Raw genomic sequence first — 26,871 nt, 5'->3', positions numbered from 1 at the left:
GATTATCAAAGTGAAGATTAAGAAGCAACTTGATTGCGGTCTATAAGTAACTGAGTGTTGGATAGATTCTTCATCACCTGAAGTCTTTAAATGAAGTCTTTAAGTCTGGATATCTTTTGAAAATATGCTGTAGTTCAGTGGTGGGCAAACTTTTTGACTTGAGGGACACATCTGGGTGGGGAAATTGCATGCAGGGCCAGGGCAGGGCGTTGTGGTGAGGTAGGGAGTGCGGGATGTGGGAGGGGGTGCGGTGTGCAGGAAGGGGCTCAGGGGAAGGGGTTGGGGCAGAGGAGGGGTGCCGGCTGTATGAGGGGACTCAGGGAAAGGGATTAGGATGCAGGAGGGGTGCGGAGTGCAAGAGGGGGCTCAGGGCAGGGATGCAGGGAGGGGTGCAGAGTGCGGGAGGGGGCTCAGGGCAGGGGATTGGAGTGCAGGAGGGATGCCGGGTGCGGCAGGGGGCTCAGGGCAGGGAGTTGGGGTGTACGAGGGGTTCGGGCTCCGGCTCAGCACTGCTTACCTGGAGCGGCTCTAGGGTGGCAGCAGCGCACACCAGGTCCAGGGAAGGCTCCCTGCCTGCCCACCCTGGCCCTGCGCTGCGCCACTCCGGGAAGCAGCCGGCACCATGCCCTTGCGGCTCTTGGGGGAGGGGGAGCAGAGGGCTCCATGTGCTGCCCTTGCCGCGCCTCCAGATAACTCCCCCGAAGCTCCCATTGGCCGCGGTTCCCCGTTCCCGGTCAATGGGAGCTGCGGGGGGCGGTGTCTGGAGGCGAGGGCAGCACACAGAGCCCTCTGCCCTACCCCCATCAGGGGCCACAGGGACGTGGTGCCGGCTGCTTGTGAGAGCTGCGCCGGGCCTGCAGCGCCACGGGTGTGTCAATCCTGCGGGCCGGATCCAAAACCCTGAGGGGCCGGATCTAGTTCGCAAGCCGTAGTTTGTTCACCCCTGCTGTAGTTATAACAGAAATTATGGGCTTGATGCAGAAATTATCGTGTAAGATTTGTTGGCCTGTGTTGTGCAGGAGACCAGATTAAATAATCAAAATGGTCATTTTTGGCCTTAAGAATCTATTGACCTATATAATGAAAAGATTTCTGAGCGTAGATGGCTTTTTAGTATAGCAGACATTGTCCGGCTATACTGACAGGAGGACAGGAGACATTGCATGTGTCTTAATCAGGCCACAACATTATTATTAGATTTCTGGGACTACGCAGCAGATAAAAGTGTACAGTGCAGATAACCCCATTTCATTCAATATCTACCTGGTGGCTTCTGCCAGTCCCCCCTCTCTTTCCATCCTGATCCCCAGTCAACCCATTGCTGGGACCTTACCATCCCCACTCTCAAATGAGGGTTAAGGTGGGCATCAAGGAATAGGGCTTGGCTCCCTGCCATGCAAGTTATAGAAGCCCTTAGGCTACCCTCCTCATTCCTCTCCTTTAACAAACACCTCCTTTAAGTCCTTTATCAAGCAATTTATCTGGTCTCTGTATCCCTTCCCTATGGAGTACCTGCACTAAATATCTGCCCCACACTGATGTAATGAGTTGCACAGATCAGATTCAACCCTGACTCACATTCCACACATCCTGAATTGGTGCATGGGGAGAAGGGAAAGGAATGCAGGATAAAATTTGGCTCTGTGTCTTCTTTCTAAACCAAGAATGCTTTAAAAATCTTAATGAAATGTTGATACATATCATGCCCCTCAGGGTTTTTTTTTAAAGAAACAAATACACGGTGCCAAGATTGAATCCAGTCTTCAGTCTATTTAATAGCTGTTCAGTAGGCTAATTCAGCCAACTTGACTCCAGTTCCTCTTGCTACTATTTGCCTGTAGCTAAATGTGACAGTGTAAGATTCTGTGTGAGGTATGAACTTGTGTTTAATGAAATGGAGGAAATGTCTCAAAGGCAAATGTTCTTCTTTCAGTTCTCAGATTATGAAACACAAAAATAGCTATGGACAGTGATTTATCTGGAGAGAAAAATTTAACATAGAAGCATCCTTGGCTACATGTTAAACTGTAAATTCTCCACTATGAACTTCAGTCTAGCCAAGTGGAACAAGCAACTTTGGAGCAGTAAAGAAAAGCAAGGATTATACAGTGGGAAGAGACTGTAAGGTTAAAACACCATCACTCACTGGCCCCTGTGATAGTAACACTGTAAACCAGAGTTCTTTGCATGAAAGGATTAGCTTCTCCACATGGCACCCTGTCATATGACCAAATTTAATACATGCGTCTGACCAAGTGGGTATTCACCCACGAAAGCTTATGCTCCAATACATTTGTTAGTCTATGGCCTTGGCTACACTTGGCAATTCACAGTGCTCTCCGAGGGGAATAGCTTGCAGCGCTGCGAGCGAGCATGCAGCGCTGTAGGCGCTGATTACACTGGCGCTTTACAGCGCTGCACTCACTGCGCTCGGGCGGGGGGGCATTTTCACACCCCTGAGCGCAGCAAGTTGCAGCGCTGTACAGCGCCAGTGTAGCCAAGGCCTATAAGGTGCCACAGGATTCTTTGTTGCAAGTTTAATACAAGACACTCTTGCCATAACTCTAAACTGTAATAATAATTAAACCATGCCACAGAAATATTCCTGCTTATTAGTGGAATTATATTATGATTTAATTCCCCTGAAATCATTTCACTAAACAACTGTAGCATTAGGTTTATTCAAATGCGGGGTCTCGTGTTTTATCAGCCACACTGATCCAAATATTGTTTAATATACTGGAAATAAAAAACATTGTAATTATAGCATTAATGGCAGACTTGGGCTATTTTAGCCATTGCTTCCAAGAACATGGAATTACTTCCAAATTTTTATTTTTATTTTGAATACCTTCCGGCATTATAAAACAATTTTCTTCTTTTTATGTTTAGAAGTGAAACCTTTAAAATGCTAAGGATTTGTTACAGTTTTTCACCCAAGCCCAGTCTTCTTTACATGAAGGCATAATTTGGGGTTATGTAACATTTATTTATATTGCTTATTAATTATGGGTAGAAATTAGGCAAACATATGAAGGACATAAATATTTTCTCTCTCTGCTTCTTACTTATTTCCACACACGCACATCTGAAATGTATAATAGGCTTTCTCCCCAGAGCAGTTCCCACACTCGGTTAAATATATGCTATTTCTCTTTCTCTCTTTGAGGGAGAATGAATCACATCCACAGCTTGCAGCTATCAAAATGTAATTTCATCAAGCAAGTTCATGAAAGTACACATTTCACCTTCTTTACACTAGGAGGCACATTTTTCCTACATACAATTCTATCATTCTGTTAGCTATATTGAATGTAACCATTAGATGGGTTAACATTTCCAGTTTAAATGATAGTACTTAGCAGCCTTTACTAAAAGAGCAGTGAAAGCAGGATCCTTAACTAATAAGGGCTCGTTTAATGCTGATGAAATCAAAACTGTACTAGCAAGAAAACAACACTGAGCTCCTGTCTGATGAACTACAAAAGAAATATTCCAGATTAAAATACATCAAAATCTTCTCTTAATGTCAACAGGTCATAAAACAGGATGTTTCTGTTAACATTACACTTTGTAATAAACACATTGAAAAGCGACAAAGCAAGCAGAAGAGATGCAATAAAGTCATGTTGGTAATATACAATTTCTATTAGACTTTAGGGCAATTTGGTGGTTTTGCAGGTTCGTATCTGACATACTGAGAGATATAATCTGGCAACTATTTTCCCTTTTAATAGCTTTCTTAGGAAGAGTGAGAAATGAAATGAATAGTCTTTTAAATTCAAAAATATTCTTCATTTAGAAACAGGTTGGGTCAAAAATACATACAACAGAAATCAAAATGTGGCCAACTAATTTTTAAACCTCTACTTTGGCAAATTCCTTTCAAAGCTCTGCTTCTTCTTTTATGAAAAATTACAGTTTCCTTTTTATTTTCATTATTTTTCTCTTTTTAATTATATATTCTCAATGCAGCAATCACAAATCCCTGTTCTACTTCCTCCTTGGGCTTACACATAATACATCATTTTATTGTGTTTCAAGATGGTTGCAAAACATTGACTTATATTACATGCTGATTTCAATTTGTCCTGGTCTACACTGACCACAAAGTCATGGTCAACATGGTGTCATTTTACATGGTTGTTCATAACTGTTTTTAAGAATGGCAACATTTCACAAATTAATGTTCTTTGTGAAATTAAGTCATTTCAGTCATGACTCTTGAATTTGAATTAGTTGTTGTTACTAACATGTAATAATGCCACAGAGCTTGTGAAAATGTATGGAAGAATGCAGTTTTTCGGCCCACAATATATTGCTCACTGACAGAAGAGTTCTGATACAATAGGATAACCTTGGGCTATACCGGTGCATCAAGTGAAAGGTGAACTTTATAGTTGTTTAATTGTCAATTAACACTGATGATAGAAGTCTGAGATGGCAAAGACCTATAGGTGGATTAGATGAAAGCTTCAAGAATAAGATATTCATTCACCACAGCTTTATGAGGTGGCTGGAAAAAAGGGGGTTGTTACCTCTTTAAAGGCTCCCTCTACTACTGGTAGCAGAGGTACAGAAAGGAAGAAAGTTGACCTATACAGAGTAGGGAGGATAAGAAAATAGCTTAATCAGGTTAGGGGGCGGGGAGGGACACTGCCTTTCCTGCTGACTGGAAGAGTGGGGGTATTTATACTATGTGCAGTTCCAGAAAAGCCTGCTTTTGCCTAGATTGGGCTTGCAGTACCCATCCTCCAACCCATAGAATCTAAAAAAGAATCAGGTCCCTTTATGATCTGCTGTGGGCATCATGCGAGTTGTCCTTTCTTCCTTGGGGGCTGGGGAGTAAGTAATTTTTCCCCTCACTCCCAGACCGGCCAAGGTGAAGTGGAATTTTTTTTCCTTCCCCATAGTGGGTCTGGGATCCAATGGGTGAGGCAGGGAAGTTAGGTTATAATGTCACAAATTAGTACATAAAACTTATGGTGGATGTCCAGTGTGGGTATCAGTATGGAAGGGTTACTGTTATCAGAGAAAATGGATCAAAAAAAGGACGTAAAGCAAAGGAAGCCCCCTCCTTTTTTAGCCCCCTTAACCTTCTTACAAGGAGAGGGTGGCAGGGTAAATGATTAAGGAAAGTATGATGACCTGAACTGCACAATTTGTGGTTGGTTACTCCCAGATATCTTAAGTGAATAAAACTGCAAACTAATTAAACTAAATCCACTGCCTTCTGTTTTTCTTCTGGCATGGCTGGACAATGTGAGCCTACACAAAATTGACAGGTTAAGTGTCCTAAACCAATCTTGGAGTATGCAGATCCTGGTTAAAGTGCTGATTGATTGATTTATTTTCTATTTGTCCTGCCTCTCCTGTCTGCCCTCCCCTAGTAAACATGGTGACAATATTTAGCTAACAAAACTAGTGTTTGTAATCTCTCTTACTTTCATGAGATATTGGTGTCTTTAATATTAGCTGGGAGAATTTTCTCTGGCTTTGTATACCCTTTTCATTAGACTAGTGTAATTGTAACTCCCTTGTCTCTTCATAGGCTGGCAACACTTACAAAACGTAACAGTGAGTTTCTCATGCAGTAGATCATTCGGCTATGAGAATATTTAACTCATTCTTTAACATTGCAGGCTGTCCAAACCTGGCCCTTGCCCCCTGTCCAAACTTAATTAAAGCAGCAACATACCACTACCAGGAAACAATGGGTACATCTTTATTTACATACATTTATGGTGTGCAACAATAAAAACACACCATTCACAAGAACATTAAAGTCATTCACCAAAATGGTTCTCACCATTTAACAGGTCTTTCCAGGCAGAAATAGCATCCTGCTTCAACAAACTGAACACACCTTGCATTAAAACTAGCTTTGAAAGGGACAGTGAAGGACAAGTTTGGCCCCACATGTAATTTTTGGTACAAATACATTATTAGACAATCATTACAAATAGTCCCATGACTACGCTTCTTTTCATTTTTGTTGAAACACTTAAAGAGCACAACAAAACCTTGCTCTGTAATATTTACCACAATACATTTGCAGCCGTACTTGTGCATGGGAACACTAACATGAAATTAGATACTAGATACTGACTAAAAAAAAAAAATCATGAAATTGCCTAGTTTGTTCTCATTACCACCTGAAGATAGATAAATAAATAAATAAATAGATAAATAAACAAACAAACAGTATAAATATAGAAAAGTTAATTGGAGTTTCAAAATTTCAAATTTCAAAATGGAGCCATTGATCACTACCCATGATTCTGTGAATGTATTACTTGTTGTAACAGAAATAAGGAACTTTGGAAAAAATAGAATATTCAGGCAGTCTCTAAAAACAAAAAAAACCACAACTAACCAACCTACCTACAATTCTTATTACACATTAATCATTATTAGTAACATTATTACACCTTTATATTATGTATAAATACACATGATAGTGTAATTTACTGTTATGATTACACAAGAGAAAGGGCAATGGAGAATGAGGCTTTTTATTAAAGAAATATTGAATTTTGATATTATTTTTGAGGTTTATATTATATATTAAATATATATAAAACAGGCTCTCAAAAATAAAACAAACTTGTAACTATTATTACAGTTTTTTGTTTTCTGAGAGACTATATTACATATAACACCTCCAGACTAACATCAAAGTTACACATTTCTTTTAAAAATCCCTTATTTATCACCTCCTTGGATATAAATGTAAAATGGATATAAATGTGACCATTCTGATTTAGAAACATTTTACACCCTCTTTTTGAGCATTTTGTTCCAGTGTAAATCATGGGTGTGGTGAATGAGAGAGGAATGTAAAGCTCCCCTAAAGTCTTAATGGGTCCACTTTTTTCTTTTGAACACACATATAATTAAGTATTAGGATTACAAAGAAATCACAAAGCTTGTCTAACTGTTTCTCTGTATTTTTAAAGATTTAATCTAATGCATATGTTTCATTAATGTAACAATATGGGTTCTCACTAAGAACCCTCCCACCCCCCGCATAATTGCACCTGTCATCCCAAAGTATTCACAATGCTTTTAAACCATACACACTACAGTAGGAATCACTTCAACAACCACTGAAATCAAACTACCTCTAGGGTTGAATGCAGCAACTCTTTAACATTGCACAGCAATAATACACTACAGCTTAAGACAGGAAGTGTCAAAGATTACCATATTCAATTGACACAACATCAGTAATTTAGGTAGGTAGAATGTAATTACTCACATTCTAATTTTGCCCTAATGCTGGGTAGAACTTCTACTCATGTAAAGATGTCGTGGAATCTTTCAGGCCCATAAACTGTCACAACCTATATTTCACATCTCAGAATAAAAAAAATAGGCATCTCCAGCGACTTCATTGTTGACCACTTCATTGTTGCTTGGGCAATAACTAAGTAAGGACTCAAGAGTTAAGAGTGGAATCTACATAATCACAGTGCCTCATGACCTATGTTTCCTGGGGTGACTTCTGTGAAATAAATTATTACACTCTGCTTAGCTTGTAAGATCTGATGAGATATATAAGACACTATTTAAATCCATGTTTTAATTCAGTCTGATAAAATAATTAGTATAGGAAGCTATATTCCCATGCCTCACTAACCTTCAATGCAGCTTGACCATTAGTTTCTCACAGTTTTGCCCTGAATTTTGTGTCCCCAAAGGCTAAATTGTGTATAATCACATCAGTTACAGACATCACTAAAACAGATATATTCATATGAGCTTTAAACACATCTGCTGACTTCGGTGAGTTAGATCATTTGTAATTAATATTACATGATTGCACGGTGCAGTTGACACCTATTCGCTAATGCAGAAACTCCCATGTAAGACCTTTGTACAGGAGTTTACTGATCCTTCTCTTTGCTCAGCTTTGTTTGATGGACTTTTATGCTATGTGCTATATAGAGATATACAACTCAGTATCAGCAAAGCCCATGCTACAGTGCCTACAGGTAATGAATGAAGCCTTAAGACAGCCCTGTACTCTAGTTAAATATGTCACTCTTCTCTTGCATGGACAAGGAATTAACAGGATAATTCCACTTAAACTAATCAGTTACATATACTATACACATTTTTCGCTCTTTGCTGTTATACTACTACTGGTACCTGTGTTTTTGTGGACTTAAGGTCACAGTTTGGGCTGGCCAGAAAACAACATTTTCATTTTGTGAAAAATTTCAAGCTTTGGGAATTTGTTTTTGCGAAATAAGACCAAGACCTTTCAACAGTTTTAATGAAAAAACAACAACAACAAAAACATGTATGTGACAGAGAGACAGAGACTACATAAACCCCAGAATAGCCAATAGCACAGTGGTTAGCATGCTTACCTACGATATGGGAGGCCCAGCTTCAAATCTCAGCTTTACATTAAACTATTGGTTATTATAGGAAGTGTCTGTCTGTCTTTCTGTCTCTCTCCCCCTTGAGAAATGTTCCCAGAAAACGTTTTGTCAAAACCAATATGTTTCTGTGAAGTTTAGGTTTTGATGAATCAGCATTTTCCAATGACAAAACACTGTCAAAAAATTCCCAATGAGCCCTAGTCACATTACCTGTAGAGTCCTCAGTTCAGATGTATGATTCTCCCATTATCACTTGCTGAGCTGCATCTATAGTGCAGGGTGCAAGCATTATATTTCCAATATACTGTAAAAATTAATTACAATTAAAAGGAAAAAATAGCTTCCCATATATATAGCCATAGTGGGTACCAGCCAAACTGCCCATGTGAAACATCGTAGATGAAACTCATATCCATTAGAGCCAAACATGAGTTCCCCCGCCCTCTCAAGCTAACGGAGAATCTCCATTTACTTTTGCAAGCAGAAGGGCTTTCAGTGCGACAGCTATTAGAAAGAGGTGGTACCTATATGCAAACTAGCCAGAAAAATATATGTACCCTATTTTGCTTCATTTTTTAACTTAGTTCAATGAAAAATATCACCTACAATTCATTGTTCCTTTGATCTCCAATAGGTATTTAGGATGATTTCAAATCCCATCCCACAGTGAAGACAGAAGCATCATTGTAAGAAGAAAGTGCATAGGTAAATACTAAACAACATTGAAAATGACAACAAAGACAAGCAAGCTACCTTGTAGAACTTCCTTCTTTCTTGTTTTTTTCCACTCATCATGTAGTCTGTCTATACATGTTTCCCAAATGAGCACAATTTTTTTTTTACTTGTGTTTCTTTTTTACAATCAACATTGCAACATGATATTTCAGGCAACTAATTTAACATGCTGTAAATTCCACTGAACTGCTGTGACTAAATATCCATGCACATGCTCCACATCTCTGCAGCTTAAAAGTTTTTTAAAAAGTGAAAAGAGAAAACAAAACAAACAAAAACCTCTATCAAAGACTACCAAAGCCTTGAAAGTCAACTCACCAGAGTTGGGGTCAGAGTTGCCATCAGCTTCAGTCCTCTTGTCCGGAGAGGCCTGGTCGTAGAATTCGTCCTGTGGCTGAACCAGAGGGAGAGGGTGTGAGATCAGGGTTCCACTACCCACAGGCTCATGGTCTCCTAGACCACTGTCACTGCAGCTTTCCTGGGAGCCATCAGGGAGGTGAAACGTAACACGGCGCTGGGACTACAAAGAAGAGCACAGGACATGCTGATTAGTGCTCTTTTTTCTGTTCTCTCTCTCTCTCAAAAAAAAAAAAAAAAAAAAAGACTCCTGTGGCACTTTTTTTTTTAATCCTGTACAGCAACCCAGGGAAGAAGGCATGCAGGAGAGTGGAGGTTCAGAAGTTTCCATGAGCTCATCTCTGAAGCAAGCCTCCCATCAGAAAGCGCTTTTATGTGTTTCTTGCCATGTTAAAGGGACGACATACAAATCTTGTCTTGAACAACAGAAATCTTTGGGAACTATGCTAAGAAAAGCAGGCAACAGAACACTGACGATTGAATCATCCATTGAAGTCAGCAAACAGTGTGAACATATCACCTACACAATCAGTGTGTGTATCTTAAAACTTTTACCCACTCTTTCCAGGACCAGAATGATAAAAGTCTATTTAATTATACTATCCATTGTTGTGTGCAGTGTTGTTGTATACATGTTGGTTTCAGGATACTAGAGAGACAAAGTGGATGAGGTAATATTTACTGAACCAACTTCTGCTGGTGAGAGAGGAAAGCTTTCTAGCTACAAATATCTGAGGAAGAGCTCTGTGTGGCTCACAAGCTTGTCTCTCTCACCAACAGACGTTGGTCCAATAAAAGATATTTCGTCACCCACCTTGTCTCTCTATTTAATGATACTAACACTTAGCATTTATAAAACATTGCTTTGAAATTACAGTGATTAACTAGGATTCACAGAACACATCCATGGAGTAGCTGATTACTACAATAATTTTACAGAGGAGAAGTCTAAAGTTAGATGCTTTGCTCAATGGAACAGAGTGAGGCAGAGCCAGGATTAGAAGTTATCTCAAATTACAGGACAAGACTAAGGGAATCTGACTAAAATATTTGCACAGGATACACCTGAAATGGTTAACAAACAATCTTGATTTTTAAACAACCCCGACTAAGGAAGTAAGCTGACTTTGTGAATTGGGACCACAAAGTGATCGAGTAATTCCTCATGAGTCACACAGTATTGCAAGATGTAAACTCTCCCTTTTAGCAGCTAGTGGCTATGGAGCAGAATGAGGTTTTTCATAAAAGCAGTATGATCATAATATTAAGTGTATCATGAGATAACGCTACATTCTCAGACACTGGAGGCAACTAGAGCATCCCAAGAGAGGAGATACCTTAAGCTAAGCACATCTGCCCTCAAAATCTGAATTGTAGTAGTGGACAGTTTGAGTGATCTGGTTAGGTGAGATGGTATGGGATCCAGGATAGATTCAGAATCTTAGTGCTGAGCTTTGGAAGCTTTTAGATGCTAATGCCCCGCCTAGCCGTTGTCTGACTGAAGTCAATAGGAGTAGCATTGGGCCCATATTCATTATGATGTGAAGAAAATCCTAGAGATAACACTATTAATTGTGTGTTTGCTCATTTCAGCCATTTGAAAACAGTTGTGCAAGATAATCAATATCCTCCTCCGGGTTCCTTTTTTATTCATCATACTTGGTCAAACCTAGATGCTTGATTGAACCCATTTTGTTGGATTACTGCTTAATTTAGTATCAAATAAGCTTGATTTTTTTTTCTTTTAAGACGTTCCTCACACTGTAATACCAGTTTCCCAGCTGTTGCAAAGTAGTGTAGTTCCACTCAAGTCAATGACCTTTGCCAATTTATACCAGCTAAGGATTTAGCTCTCAGTGTTTTTTTGACTAGGCCAACTTTTACATCAAACTATACCAGTTAGTTTATCTTATGACTTCTTTCACTCTATAGTTGATTCTCTGAACATACTGTGTAATCAGTATTGCTAGCAGATTCTTTTTCCCTTAGAGATGAACAGAATACCTTTCAATTGTAAACAAATATAGCTTAATATCTTTTCCTTGTTACCTATCAGCTCTGTGTTCTTGGGGAACGAGGGCACAGTACCCAGCCTGTCTGACTCACGAAAGATCTCTGACCCTCCTCCCCGCACAAGCCTCCACTTGAACCAAAGCCGATCAGAAGAAAGACTTACAAAAAGCAATGAAAAGGCAGGGAGAGACACATCTAAACCTCCCTGGACAAGGGTGACAGGATTAAGGAAACTCCCCTTGCCTCATTTGCATCAAAGATGGGACAGGGAAGCATCTCTATTAGCATACAGAATGGAGAACAAAGATTCCAAGGCAAGAACTGTACTGAACTCTGGGACCAGAAAAGCAGGAAAGCACTGCATGATGGGTAATCTCTGCTCCAGATCTTAATGAACCCACACCTGTACACACCCAGCTCAGTAGTTATCAGACCAATTCTAGTAATAAATCCTTTACTGGTATCCAAAATATTGAAGCTGCCTAATTGCATGGTGAGCTCCCTCGAAGGAACACTGCACATAGCCAGGAATGGTCAGTTCCCACTGTCTAGGCTAAACAAAACAACTTTGGTATATTCCCTTGAGCCATCAGTTTACCCACAAACAAATCTAGTGTTCTCCCTTGAACCACTGTTTTTTCCCTACAGAAAACCCTCCCCATGCTCAAGTAAATGCTATGATGCCTGGATCCAAAATCTGCATCAGTTCCATTGGGATTTCATCTTCTCCTGACTGATCATGCTGGGGGCTCTGCCTGTCTCCAGCACTCCGGACCCTCAGCTACCACCACCACCTGGGAACCCTGATCGATTCAAACTTCACGGAGTGGTGAGAACCCAGCTCTCTCTCTCTCTCTAGCTAGGTATAGCCTTCTGACGCTGACTTGTGTGATCAGTTATAGTTTTCTAAACCTGACTTTTGTAATCAAATTTAAGTTAGATTTAATATCATAACTGTTTTGTTTGTTTGGCTCTCCTTGTATGGTGATTACTTGGCAATAAATAACTTTCATGGTTAGGCTGGTTGCTTCTCTCTCTCTCCCCGCTCGTGGGTGTTTTTGGCTTCCCCATTCGCTCTACAGCAGCACTTCTCGTACCTAAGCTAAAAGATCCCTGCAGCGCCCAAAAATCCTATGGGGGTTGCTCATCAAGTGGGTTATTACCAGAACAATTGTAACGTGAAAGTGGAGATAGGAACCTGAGACATATGAGGGTGGCAGCTCGGAAGTGCTGCTTGACCCAGTCTGCTGAGTCCAGGGACATATGAGGGTGGCAGATTGAAAGTGCTGCTTGACCCAGCCTACTCAGACATGCTCTCTTCCGGTGCAGTGCCCATGGCATATGAGGGTGACAGCTTGGGTGCTGTTCAACCCAGCCTACTGAGTCCAGGGACATATAAGGGGTCAGCTTGGGAGTGCTGATTAACCCTGTCCTCTCAGACGCGCTCTGTTAATGTGTGTGTGAGTGTTCGTCTGATTCTGGGGCTGGAAGAACCCAGTCCTGGGGAACCTAGGTCCTGCAGGATAGCTCCATTGGGAGGGAACTTGCAGAAGGGAGAAGTAGAGCTCCATATGAAAACACAAGTGCCTCAAGTAGCACATTGATAGAATTACTGACCCCACCCCTGAAGAGTTCCCCTAATAAATGAGTGTACCCCAAAGTAACAGGCAAATCTGGTAACATTCTGCATTTATCTCCAAACAACCACATTCAGAGTACTGTATTTCCAAAACAAGAGATGATGACACTAGCAGGACTTTCAGCAGCACAAGAAAGGCATTTTCTTTTAATATTTGTGAAGTAAAAGGGCAACATAAGGCAATATCAACAGTTGAGGAAAACAGATCTCTAAATTAGGGAGCCAATAAAAGTCCTTCTCTTCAAGACTATATGAAATAGTTAAGAAACAATAGGGTCTGACTCAGCTAAACAGAATCATCTGCAATTCCAAGAGCATTCCAAAGGCCTCTAGGGTTATACAGCAAAAAAAGTTGATCGTAGTTAAAACAATAATTCCTCATACTAACAGGCATACACAATCCATTATGGCTGCTTCTACTCCATTGTCACATCGGGGTGTTATAACAAGGGGATTGGATACATAAGAGTACCTAGATAGATATGGGGGTCAGGTTTTTCCTGGCTGATTAGTCAGCTGAAGTTACATTTCGCAGCCTCAAAAATGACAGTGGGAGCTCCTTAGCTGACAGCTCAGTTTTTGAAGTTGTCCAGTGAAAGAAGAAAGGTTTCAGCTGTAGTATTGCAGCACCTCACAAATATCAATGGAATTATTCTCATAACTCTGAGGTCAGCAAGCATTATCTCAATTTCACTGATGGGGAACCAAGGCATACGGACATACATGACCTGTGAAAAGTCAATCAGGAAATTTAAGGTAGAGCCATGAATATAACACAAGATCTACCAAGTCCCATTCTGGCGCATTAACCCCAGAACATCTTTCCTTTCCCTACAGCCCAAAATGTGATCCATCCTAACACATCAGGCACCCAAAATAAGGAAGTATTGTGAGCATGCAACATTCCAAGCACCTTCCCAAGCAGCCTTTCCCTCCCTTTGTCAACCTTGTTGGCCTTCCAAAACATACTGAATCCTCCTTGCTGAATAACATTGAGGACCCCTGTGCTTTTGTTTTGAAAGGAAAGCTGCCCATATTTCTTTTCCTCACTAAGTTAAGTCAAACTGTTGGCAGTCAAGGAGCTCACAGTATCCTTGTTCCATCTCATCTATACAGCCACTAACTACAGCATTTCAAATGCATTTTTCCTCCAGATGGGATCAGTCTATGCTGAATAACAAGCTTTATGATCAATGTACCGCACACCTAAACCATCCTGGTCATGGATGGCAAGCCCTTATGATCTCAATACAAGTTTTAGCTGTATTTCATGCACACACAGAATACCTCTACTAGCTTGTTAGCACTTTTCACTTTTCTAATTACAAAACCTCTCTGCACTAAATTCACTTTTTAAAATATATGTATTTTTAAATGAGTGACTTTTTTCCATGGAGACTGTATTAATAACCAAAACTATTCTAAATATACATTCTTAGCAGATACCATAGCCACTTTGAAGCAGTAAGAAATAGTCTAAGAAGAAAGAAAGTTGGGAATGTACAAGTATCAGAAATTAATCAGCAACTAAATTTTGGCAGTGGCTACAGCAAAACTTAAAGATCTGCATAATATATAACCATGTATCATTGTGTGAGTAACATTCTATCATTTAACAAATCCATTAGATCTTGACATCATGGATTTCAGACCCATTTGAGGTCAACCATGCAACAATCTACATGTGATTAAGGCATCAAATGAGCCTACAAATCACTAAGGCTGGACAAGCCATTTGAAAACCTTTCTGCCCTGTAAGATTCTGCTGAGCTGAATCCAAATGTTGCAAGTGAAGGTTCAATATACACCATGACAATGTGGAGGCGGTTTGTGTCACAACATTGATGCAAACTTGCTTATATCACATCATATTTTGAGCATGATTTAGGGAAATAAAACTTAGATGGAGTTACTATAAGGAGGGTACATAACTGGTTGGAAAACCATTCCCAGAGACAGGTTTCAGAGTAGCAGCCGTGTTAGTCTAATCTGCAAAAAAGAACAGGAATACTTGTGGCACCTTAGAGACTAACAAATTTATTTGAGTTATCAGTGGTTCACAGTCATGCTCAAAGGGCATAACAAGTGGGGTCCCGTAGGATCAGTTCTGGGTCTGGTTCTATTCAATATCTTCATCAATTATCAGAGGGGTAGTCGTGTTAGTCTGAATCTGAAGAAGTGAGGTTCTTACCCACGAAAGCTTATGCTCCCAATACTTCTGTTAGTCTTAAAGGTGCCACAGGATCCTCTGTTACTTTTTACAGATTCAGACTAACACGGCTACTCCTCTGATACTTGACACCATGCAAGGCACTGCATTTAGCCGTATGGAATGGAAATTTATCAACCTCATGAAGAAACTTGCACAAATACAGACAGATATCATCTTCCTTTCCAAATGCAAACGGATGGACATCATACCAAATGGACTGAAGGTGAAAAATCCATTGCTATCTACATACTGCACAGACTACAGTGAGAGATTATGCCATATACTATCAAAGAAACTGAGGAACCACCTGATCAGCATCCTATACAGCAAACAGAAAAACATCAAGAAAGAGCTCTTCAACCTGGAGACTTTCATAAATAACCAACCCTCCACACAAATGGACTCTACTCAAATAAGCCAGGAGATCTACATTACACACTTCACCTCTCTACAAAGGAAAAAGGACCGTAAGCTGTCTAAAATCCTACCTGCCACTTGGGGCCACAACAGCAGTACCCCTAACTCACCCAGCAATATCGTCAATTCTGCGGTGATCTGGAAGCCTACTTTCGCCGCCTCCGACTCAAAGAATACTTTCAAGATAACACTGAACAGCGCAGTGATACACAGATACCTTCCCACCAACAACACAGGAAGAAGAACTCCACATGGACTCCTCCTGAGGGTCGAAATGACAGTCTGGACCTATACATAGAATGCTTCCGCCGACGTGCACAGGCAGAAATTGTGGAAAAACAACATCGCTTGCCTCATAACCTAAGTCGTGCAGAACGCAATGCCATCCACAGCCTCAGAAACCACCCTGACATTATCATCAAAGAGGCTGATAAAGGAGGTGCTGTTGTCATCATGAACAGGTCTGACTACCAGAAGGAGGCTGCCAGACAACTCTCCAATACCAAATTCTACAGGCCACTTTCCTCAGATCCCACTGAGGAATACACTAAGAAACTGCACCATCTACTCAGGACACTCCGTACACTAACACAGGAACAAATCAACATACCCTTACAGCCCCGAACGGGGTTATTCTATCTACTACCTAAGATCCACAAACCTGGAAATCCTGGACGCCCCATCATCTCAGGCATTGGCACTCTCACTGAAGGACTGTCTGGATATGTGGACTCCCTACTCAGACCCTACGCCACCAGCACTCCCAGCTATCTCCGTGACACCACAGATTTCCTGAGAAAACTACAATGCATTGGTGACCTCCCAGAAAACACCATCCTAGCCACCATGGATGTAGAGGCTCTCTACACAAACATCCCACACACAGATGGAATACAAGCTGTCAGGAACAGTATCCCTGATGATGACACAGCACAACTTATTGCTGAGCTCTGTGACTTTATCCTCAAGGACAATTATTTCAAATTTGGTGACAATATATACCTCCAGACCAGTGGTACCGCTATGGGCACCCGCATGGCCCCACAATATGCCAACATTTTTATGGCTGACCTGGAACAACGCTTCCTCAGCTCTCGTCCACTCATGCCCCTTCTCTACCTATGCTATATTGATGACATCTTCATCATCTGGACCCATGGGAAGGAGACCCTGGAAGAATTCCACCATGATTTCAACAGCTTCCACCCCACCATCAACCTCAGCCTGGACCAATCTACACGGGAGGCCCACTTCCTAGACACCACCGAACAAATAAGCGATGGCCACATTAACATCACCCTATACCGAAAACCCATCGACCGCTACGCCTACCTTCATGCCTCCAGCTTCCACCCCCATCACACCACACGATCCATCGTCTACAGCCAAGCGTTGAGGTACAATCGCATCTGCTCCAACCCCTCAGACAGAGACCAACACCTACAAGATCTTCACCAAGCATTCTCAAAACTACGATACCCACACAAGGAAATAAAGAAACAAATCAACAGAGCCAGACGTGTACCCAGAAGCCTCCTGCTACAAGACAGGCCCAAAAAAGAAACCAACAGAACTCCACTGGCCATCACCTACAGTCCTCAGCTTAAACCTCTCCAACGCATCATCAGTGATCTACAACCCATCCTGGACAATGACCCCTCACTTTCACAGACCTTGGGAGGCAGGCCAGTCCTCGCCCACAGACAATCTGCCAACCTTAAGCATATTCTCACCAGCAACCACGCACTGCACCATAACAACTCTAACTCAGGAACCAACCCATGCAACAAACCTCGATGCCAACTCTGCCCACATTTCTACACCAGCAACACCATCACAGGACCTAACCAGATCAGCTACAACATCACCGGTTCATTCACCTGCACGTCCATCAATGTTATATATGCCATCATATGCCAGCAATGCCCCTCTGCTATGTACATTGGCCAAACTGGACAGTCACTACGCAAGAGGATAAATGGACACAAGTCAGATATCAGGAATGGCAATATACAAAAACCTGTAGGAGAACACTTCAACCTCCCTGGCCACACAATAGCAGATGTAAAGGTAGCCATCTTACAGCAAAAAAACTTCAGGACCAGACTCCAAAGAGAAACTGCTGAGCTCCAGTTGATTTGCAAATTTGACACCATCAGATCAGGATTAAACAAAGACTGTGAATGGCTATCCAACTACAGAAGCAGTTTCTCCTCCCTTGGTGTTCACACCTCAACTGCTAGCAGAGCACCTCACCCTCCCTGATTGAACCAACCTCGTTATCGCCATACTGATTTATACCTGCCTCTGGAGATTTCCATTACTTGCATCTGAAGAAGTGAAGTTCTTATCCACGAAAGCTTATGCTCCCAATACTTCTGTTAGTCTTAAAGGTGCCACAGGACCCTTTGTTACTATCTTCATCAATGATGTAGATAATAGCATACAGAGTACACTTATAAAGTTTGTGGATGATACCAAACTGAGAGGCATGGCAAGAGCTTTGGAGAATAGGATTAAAATTCAAAATGATCTGGACAAACCAGAAATGATCTGAAGTAAATAGGATGAAATTCAATAAGGACAAATGCTCTTAATAAGGAACAATCAGTTGCACACATACAAAACGGGAAATGACTGCCTAGGAAGGAGTATTGCAGAACGGGATCTGGGGGGTCGTGTGGATCACAAGCTAAATATGAGTCAATAGTGTAACACTGTTGCAAAAAAAACCAACCCCATCATTCTGGGATTTATTAGCAGGAGTCTTGTAAGCAAGACACAGAGAAGTAATTCTTCCACACTGATCGGGCCTCAACAGAAGTATTGTGTTCAATTCTGGGCACCACATTTCAGTAAAGATGTGGACAAATTGGAGAAAGTCAAGAGTACAACAACAACAACAAAAATGACCTATGACAGAAGATTGAAAAAAATGGTGTGAAAGTTACTAGTGACCCCCCCTTAACAGAGCAGCCTTTATGTCAACCAGGGCCATTAGGGGGAAGCAGACACTTCAAGTACACAGTAGCCTGAACTTTTCAACTGTCTTCCCTTCAAGGCCTTACGGTAGTTGGAGCTGGTCCCAAGCCGGTTTTCACTGACCAGATAGCAAAAGCATGGGTCTGACAACCACCAATCAAGTGTTAACACTGCAAGGTCCTTTGTCTGAATGTGTATAAAGGATCTGTAAAATGTGTGTAAGACAGAGTTTTTGTACTAAGGTGCAAAGCTCTCCTTTCTTCTGCAGAATAAAGCAACTCTTCCTTATCCCTGTCTGGCTGTTATTGGCTCTCAGCTAGGTGGACCCGATATTTCGGTAACAGTTTCTGGCGACTCCGCCGGGACTATCCTAGCTCAGACATTGGACTCCGGACGGCTGCGGCGAATTGGGAATGGCGCCAACGGGGTGTTTCGCCCCTTTTCTCTGCTTCACCGCAGCCCCTGGCGTTCATGCTCCGATAAGGTGAGTCCTAATAGGATAAGGAGACACTATCTGGTTCTGGTCTGGTTAACCGGTTAATGAATTTCTGTCTTATACATTTGGGCGTTAGGTGTGTGGACGGAACTGAGCCTCTCATTCGTAATTCCTCAGAGTGGAAGCCATCGCGTGCGATGAAGCTCTGAGGTCGAATTGGGATCCTTCTGTCCCGTCCCCTGTAGCGGTCAGTATTAGTAGAAATTCCTGTAATAGGATCCTATTAGGCCATAATTCCCTCTGTTCTCTGTGTAATTCTCTGTTAGAGTGTCAGCAGGCAGATGGGTGGGTCTCTGGTAATTAGGCCATAATTCCTTCTGTTCTCTGTGTAATTCTCTGTTAGAGTGTCAGCAGGCAGATGGGTGGGTCTCTGGTCTCTGGTAAAACCCTCTGAAGATAGCCCTTTAGATTATATGTTAAGTAAATGGTCTTTACCCGGTGTTTAAAAAGAAATAGTTACAACTTGTGTAGAAATTGATGTGGCTAGTGTTGTAGAAATTGAATTGTGGAGAGGATGTGCATTTTCCCCAGAACATGTGCAGTGTATATTGTAGCAGAGGTAAAAGAAATGCAAACCTACCAATATAGGTTGTGTTGTCTCTTTCAGATCACTGGGTGTTTGAAAGCAGGAGTTAGAAGTAAAAGGCAATCAAAAGTCTGGGAAAGTTAATTGTGTCCTTTTTTTTTTTTTAAAGTAAGAATCTTTAAGCTGTGGGTAGCTTTGGATCTGGAAGCAAGCCAGAAAGCATCTGTATTAATGCAATTTTCTAACTAATAAGGTAGAAGCCACTGAAACCTGGGCTGCCTATGAAACAAATAAAGGAAATATGGGGTAATTCCTCTGTTTTGCCTAAAATCAACAAGAGTACGTGTATATAAAGGAAATATTTTAAGCAATGACTGACTGCCCAGAAGCGGTAGACCTCTGTTCTTTTGTCTTTCAGATCATCAGAGAAAACGGATGCCAGCTGAATAGCATTCAACGTACCATGCATTCACTGGCACAATAGGAATTATTTTTATGTTCTATGGCCAAAATTGTTGTTAAAATTTGCATACCAACAGTCTTTGGAAGCAAGGACATGGAAGGTTAACCCATTCCCCATATTGCCCATGGGATCCTTCTGGCTACCTCAGATTTCTAGCCAGAGGGCTGGGGAGGGAGGAAAGCTATTGGACACCAGAGGTTGTACCGAGTGGACTCCTCAAAGGTGGGTGTGCTTGTCCTGGTTTGTTGCTCCAAAGCTCTGTAATAAAGTTATTTTACTGGAAGGGTGTACATGGCATACATTGAGTAATAAGACTAATGTACTGTATAATGGCAATTGTGTATGTGTTCATTTTTGGGAGAAGGTGTATGAGTGAAGAGTGGAAGTTTCCTTTGTAGGTTAAAAGAAGCCAAGAAGGGAAGCAGGAAAAAGAACAGAACGAGTTAACTGGAAAAAAAATAGCCAGCAAGCTCAGTCCAAAGATAAGATGCTGGCCCATCCAAGGACACTGCCAACAGCTAAGACTTGGCTGATAGCCAAGAAAAGGGGGGGCTGAATGTGCCCAAGCAACTATGAGATCTGCAAAACACTGCCAGGCATTAATGAAATGTGTTAGGCTTCTTTTCTCACAGATAAAAGAAGTGCTACCCAAAGACCCTAGCAGCCCTGCCATTGATTGAAACAAGGAGACTGAGTCTATGTAAAGTTCATCAACGAAAGACTGCTTTGGCTCCCCACTGGAAAGGCCCTTTCCAAGTGCTGTTAACCACCAACACCGCTGTGAAGTGCCAAGGACTACCTGCCTGGACCCATGCTTCTCACTGTAAAAAGACCCCTCCACCTCGGGAGGACTCTCCGACTGATAAGCCTATTTCTCCTTCTAGCTCTGCTGTGCCTTCTGGACAGCAGGAAAAAGGAAAAAAGACAAGGTGAAGTGCTAGTAACCTCTCCCTTGTCCACTGACAGACCTACTGTGCCTCTGGATTTTTCTAGAAGAAGCAAAACCATTACAGGGTGATGTGCTAGTAACCTCTCCCCTGTATGATGCTAAACCACACTGTTTCAGGAAAAGAGAAGAAGGAACACTTGCTTCATTGGAACCACCAAAGTCCAGGGATTCCTGACTACAAGAGACATTAAGAACTGACCCTGGTGAAGAAACAAAGAATTATACACTGGCAGGAAGAAACTTGTGGGACCCATGCTTGGGAATGTGGTATAGTACTACACCAAAAAGAAATGTATTAGGATATCAATGAACTGTGATTAACACTACACTAGGGACTGTTAAATTTTCATTACCCTTATTCAGTTTCCAGATCACCTCTACATACCCAAATTGCTCACAGGGGGCTGCCATTAGATTAGCACAACAGAGGGCTTGGGTTATTTCCTCTAGAAAGAAAAGTGACTTGACCGGATCCCTGTGGGATGGGGCCAATAGTGCAGCAGCAGTGTGGAATATTTTTAAGAACCAAGAACATGATGAGAAATTGGGGCAACTAGAGAAGGCCATTGGCCTTGTTTCTGGAGCACAGCTAACCCAGGTACAGGCTGGAATTGGTGAGTTACATGTTATCTCCGCCCTTAGTTCTATGACCCAGAAGTTGCTGACAGAGATGGTATTGAATATCACTGAGGCTGGGAAGGCATTGCAGTGGGATCTAGCATATTCAGAAATTCAGGATTTCCTGAATGACCAGCTAATGGCCATTCGGAATGATCTAGAGCATCAGGCTTGGCCCACTGCCCTTACAGACACATCAGGAGTACCATCTGATCTGTGGCCATGGAGACATACTTGGAGATTTTCTGGGTGGAAGTGCAGACATTCTCAGTGCTCCTTCCAAGCATATGGACCGGTTGGGGGGGGTGTGGGCTCCCAAAATACCTAATCCTGCCGGGTCCATGGGGAGGATGCATGTGGGATTGGGTAATTCACCGAGACATCTGGGAAATTAGACCTCCTGGTATTCCCAATCGATTTTTAGTCAGTGCTCCTGGGATTACATCTGACATTTGGATGGGGTTAGGGAGTCAATGGACATTTTGGTCATTAGAATCCCCACAGCTTCAGTGTATCCGTAAACTGAAGCCAGGAGAAGTTGTTACTCTTCATGACTACGTTTGCTGGGAGGGTAGGGGACAAGGAACTACCCTGACAGGACACTTATTTTTTCAAGCTAATGATAGCTGTGTGTATGTTAATGACACCATATCGCAAGACATACATTTTAATCTCACTACCACTGCAGGCAACCATATCATTTACTGGCCTGCAGATAGAGTTTTTCAAGTAGCCCTTAAGTTCCAGATACCCTTTAATTGGACTAGTTTAATATCTGATAGATTTCAGAATTTGTTTTCACTGTTACCAGAGATTCAGAAAATCTCTGAAGTACAAGGGCAAATTCACATGCTTCAAAATATATATCAAGTTGAAAAGTATGCCTTTCATACTGTTTATAGAGTATCTATTTTATGTACTAAGTATGATGTATTGTGCTTTATGACAAAGGCTGTACAACAACCCCATTATAGTATTGCTATGGGAATGTTATTGCTTGTATTGTTATTAGTTAGCTTAGGATTATGTTATTGTTGTAAAAGACGTAATAATAGTAATACCTTTCATGTCCATGCTCATCATGCATTGTCATTACATCCAATCAAAACCCTTTAGGTTGAAGCATCTGAAGTAAAATCTGAATTCCAAGACTTAATGCAAATAGAGATTTGAAAATGTTTGTTGTACTAGTATACAAAAGGGGGGGTTGTGGAAGCAGAGAAAGAACTGACAGGAAGGGGATGCAATGCATGACAGTTCGTTAGCAAGAGTTAGGCTAACTGTAACCCTAATAATGCGAGATTTGTAGAAGCGAGGAATGTGTGAGGCGAGTGGGAAAGAACTGTGTGAGAAGTTGTTGCGACCTTGTGTAGATAATATGGAATGTAGACTAAGAGTCTACCTTAGTGAGCAAAACAAGATATCAGAATGACCTATGTATAAACAGAATGCTGCTGTTGTTTTCCATGCTGTATCTCTTGATCACACCTTTAGTTTTGAGGACCTCCTTCCAGACCTTGGGTCATGGTTTACGGGGCTCTTTCAAACAATTGTTAAATGGATTCTTTTCTTTCTATGTGTTATTTGGACAATGATACAATGTGCCAAATGCCTGTGTAATGCTATGATCAAAAGCTCTGCTGTCCATAAGAAAACCCAGTATCTGTCCCTCCAGCTTGATCGCAAATTGCGTAACGGGCCTGACAAATTTGGGGTTTGTCAGGCCCGAAGGGGGGACTGTGAAAGTTACTAGTGACCCCCCCTTAACAGAGCAGCCTTTATGTCAACCAGGGCCATTAGGGGGAAGCAGACACTTCAAGTACACAGTAGCCTGAACTTTTCAACTGTCTTCCCTTCAAGGCCTTACGGTAGTTGGAGCTGGTCCCAAGCCGGTTTTCACTGACCAGATAGCAAAAGCATGGGTCTGACAACCACCAATCAAGTGTTAACACTGCAAGGACCTTTGTCTGAATGTGTATAAAGGATCTGTAAAATGTGTGTAAGACAGAGTTTTTGTACTAAGGTGCAAAGCTCTCCTTTCTTCTGCAGAATAAAGCAACTCTTCCTTATCCCTGTCTGGCTGTTATTGGCTCTCAGCTAGGTGGACCCGATATTTCGGTAACAATGGGATTGTTTAGTCTGGAGAAGAGAAACCTGAGAGGGGACATGGTAACAGTTTTCAAGTACATAAAATGTTGTTACAAGGAGGAGGGTGAAAAATTGTTCTCCTTAATCTCTGAGGATAGGTCAAGAAGCAATGAGCTTAAATTGCAGCAAGGGCGGTTTAGGTTGGACATCAGAAAAAACTTCCTGTCAGGGTGGTTAAGTACTGGAATAAATTGCCTAGGGAGATTGTGGAATCTTCATCATTGGAGACTTTTAAGAGCAGGTTAGGCAATCACCTGTCAGAGATGGTGTAGATAATACTTAGTCCTGCCACAAGTGCAAGGGACAGGACTAGATGACCTTTCGAGGTCCCTTCCAGTCCTATGATTCTATTAGTTTTGCTGCTATTGAAATCTAAACTTTTCTTCATATATTCAATCCTAGATTATCATTAGAACTGGGCAAAACTCCGTAGTTTAAGAATTCCTTTCAATTTATCTCATTTCTGATGTACATGTATTTGCACTGCATTTGTTTGAGATGGACACAAAAATCGAAATTCAACTGAAACCCCCTTGTAAATCTATGAAGCAGGCCAGGATCCCTCAACTGTTTTTTGAACCTGGGCTGAGTTTTAATTTTAACCAAACCCAACATATTTTGTGCTGTTTCAAGTGTCACTGAAACACAGTCACCTTTAGTCACCTGGTGCAGGAGATTCCATACAGCTCATCCCACTAAAGGATTATTTCACATATGAGAATGACACAGAAAATTTCTCATGCCTTTGATATTGTTATATCAGGGATCAGCAACCTTTGGCATGTGGCCCATCAGGGAAAGCCGCTGGCAGGCCAGGACCATTTATTTACTTGCAGCATCCGCAGGTTCAGCCGATCGCAGCTCCCGCTGGCTGTGGTTCACTGCTCCAGGCCAATGGGGGCTGCGAGAAGCGACGGTCAGCATATCACTCGGCCCGTTGCCAATCCCTGTGTTATAGTATTATGACACTGGCTGACCACGTCATGCTAGAGTGTATTCAGGTCAGTTCACTTGTGTAGATCACGGTAAGGGTTAGATGTATAAGTGTGTATTCAGATGTTTCAACTTAATGAAAACTAGTGAAACTTTACTGGTATTGTTTTTGCTTATCTGTTCCTGTCATACTTCAATAGCAAACACTGTATGGTAAATAGCCTTGTTACTAAATTACTCAAAGAAATCTTGTGAAATGCTAATGAAGGACTTAAGGACTTTAACAGAAAATGCTAATTTCAAAGAAGTTGGCCATCATGTATATGGTCAAGGTCAAAAGTCTAAGTGCATCCCTCACTCACCATCAAAGGAAAAGCCCACATTAGTAGAGAGACTTCTTTCTTTGGGAATATACTATAAATATGGATTCAAGGAAAGATCCTGTATTTCTGAACTATTTGGATTCTAACGGGACAGAATAACTGAATGAGAAGACAGTGATCCTCAGAGTTATTATGGATAGCGCTGAAAGACTTTTGGGAGACTGGCAGTTTAGTACATCATCACCACCATTTGGAGTTACTAACTTTGATTTATCTCTTGTTATATTTTACCTGCTTTAAACTCTCAATAACTCATTTCTTTTCTAAGTTAATAAATTCTCAGTTAGTTTACTATAGAATTGGCTGCCAGCATTGTCTTTGGTGTAAGATCTGGAGTACCAATTGATCTGGGGTAAGTGGGTGGTCCCTTGGGACTAGAAGCAACCTGATGGTGTGATTTTTGGTTTTAATAACCTTTTATCACAAAGTTCAGTGTGTCTGGGTGGCAAGAGAGACTGGAAGGTCCAAGGGGACTGTCTGTGACTCCATGGTAAGACTGGTACGGAGATCCAGGAGCTCACTTTGTTACTGGCTTGGTGAAATATTATTATAGAACACACCACCAGTTTGGGGTGTCTGTCCTGACAGTCTTCTGACAGTCTGCCCTGAGGTAAGTATTCAGAGCTGTGAGCCACTCTAGACAGCATGACAAGTATCATCAGTGTTTTCCAACTTATAGAGATTATTCAAGTTACACTATGAATGCAATTTTGTTCTGGGGAAGGTATTTGAGACTAGTTGGCCAGCCACCTGATGCCTTTTATCATAACAAGAAACAAAATTGAAGTACACAACAGCAAAACAGCCTTGAGTTAAACTGATTAAGTTGCCTATTGCTCATCGCAAAAAATGAGAGCTGATTGTGGCTTTCCAAGAATATGAATTTCAGTTTGTTTAAATACTGAATATAAATAATAGCTATAGTATTTTGTGAATGTCAACAGCAACAACAACAAAATGCCTTTCTTTGAAAATATTCCTAATCTTATTGTTCAGGTACAGAACAATAAAGCTGTGTTTGCCACAGCATATTACATTTTCATGGTAAACTTGTTTTATTTCAAAGCATTAAAACCCATTTAAAAATACACTTTAGTCATAGCTTATCTTTTCCCCCCATATATTCTGCTGTCACAGTTTTTCACACTTTTGTTGCCTTGATGTCATGAGTTGTAATTAAAAATGAACAAACACAAATTTTTTAAAAAGTAGAGTAAAAAATCTGGAGCTCTTTGGCTGCTTTCCAAATGCTGTAGATTGGTATGAATGTTAAATGTATTGTGCCTAAGTACTGTATTTTCAGCAGACAGGTTTTGTAAATATAGGTTGATACTAGATTTACATTTGGGATTTACTACAGTATTCTTCAGTAAATGGCACAAAACAATCTTAAAGCCCTTACTGAGGCAAAACAATTGACTTTAAGTGAATTTTGACTTTAATGAGTAATTTTGCCTGAGCAAGAACTTTTGAAACCCCTGTAACAATGTAGTAAGCTTTAGGGACTGATTTTCAGAAGTGTTCAGCACCGTCTCCACTGGGCCAGACGTGTCAAGACAGTTTAATTTAAGTATTCAGTTTCGAAAAAAATTATCAGCAACATTGTT

At 41.3% G+C, this 26,871-nt stretch overlaps 1 protein-coding gene across 16 annotated transcripts in view; it reads right to left on the bottom strand.

Annotated features, from left to right (window-relative positions):
• The window catches only part of PCDH9 (protocadherin 9), an 890,445-nt gene that overhangs the window by 310,944 nt on the left and 552,630 nt on the right, over window positions 1-26,871 (bottom strand). For 6 of the 16 annotated variants that reach the window (XR_010597753.1, XM_065581141.1, XM_008178503.3 and 3 more), the window contains one exon: window positions 9,447-9,522. Coding sequence is in view for 13 of the 16 variants with exons in the window: in XM_008178503.3 (XP_008176725.2) it covers window positions 9,447-9,522 (76 nt within the window). In the remaining 3 variants the exon portion in view is untranslated. Of the gene's footprint in view, window positions 1-8,603; window positions 8,661-9,446; window positions 9,649-26,871 lie in introns of all 16 variants that reach the window. The other 10 variants (XM_042861713.2, XM_042861711.2, XM_005296950.4 and 7 more) reach the window with 3 other exon arrangements.

Source organism: Chrysemys picta, chromosome 1 (assembly GCF_011386835.1).
Source record: "Chrysemys picta bellii isolate R12L10 chromosome 1, ASM1138683v2, whole genome shotgun sequence".
Taxonomy (NCBI): domain Eukaryota; kingdom Metazoa; phylum Chordata; order Testudines; family Emydidae; genus Chrysemys; species Chrysemys picta.
This window is presented reverse-complemented; position numbering and strand designations above follow the sequence as displayed.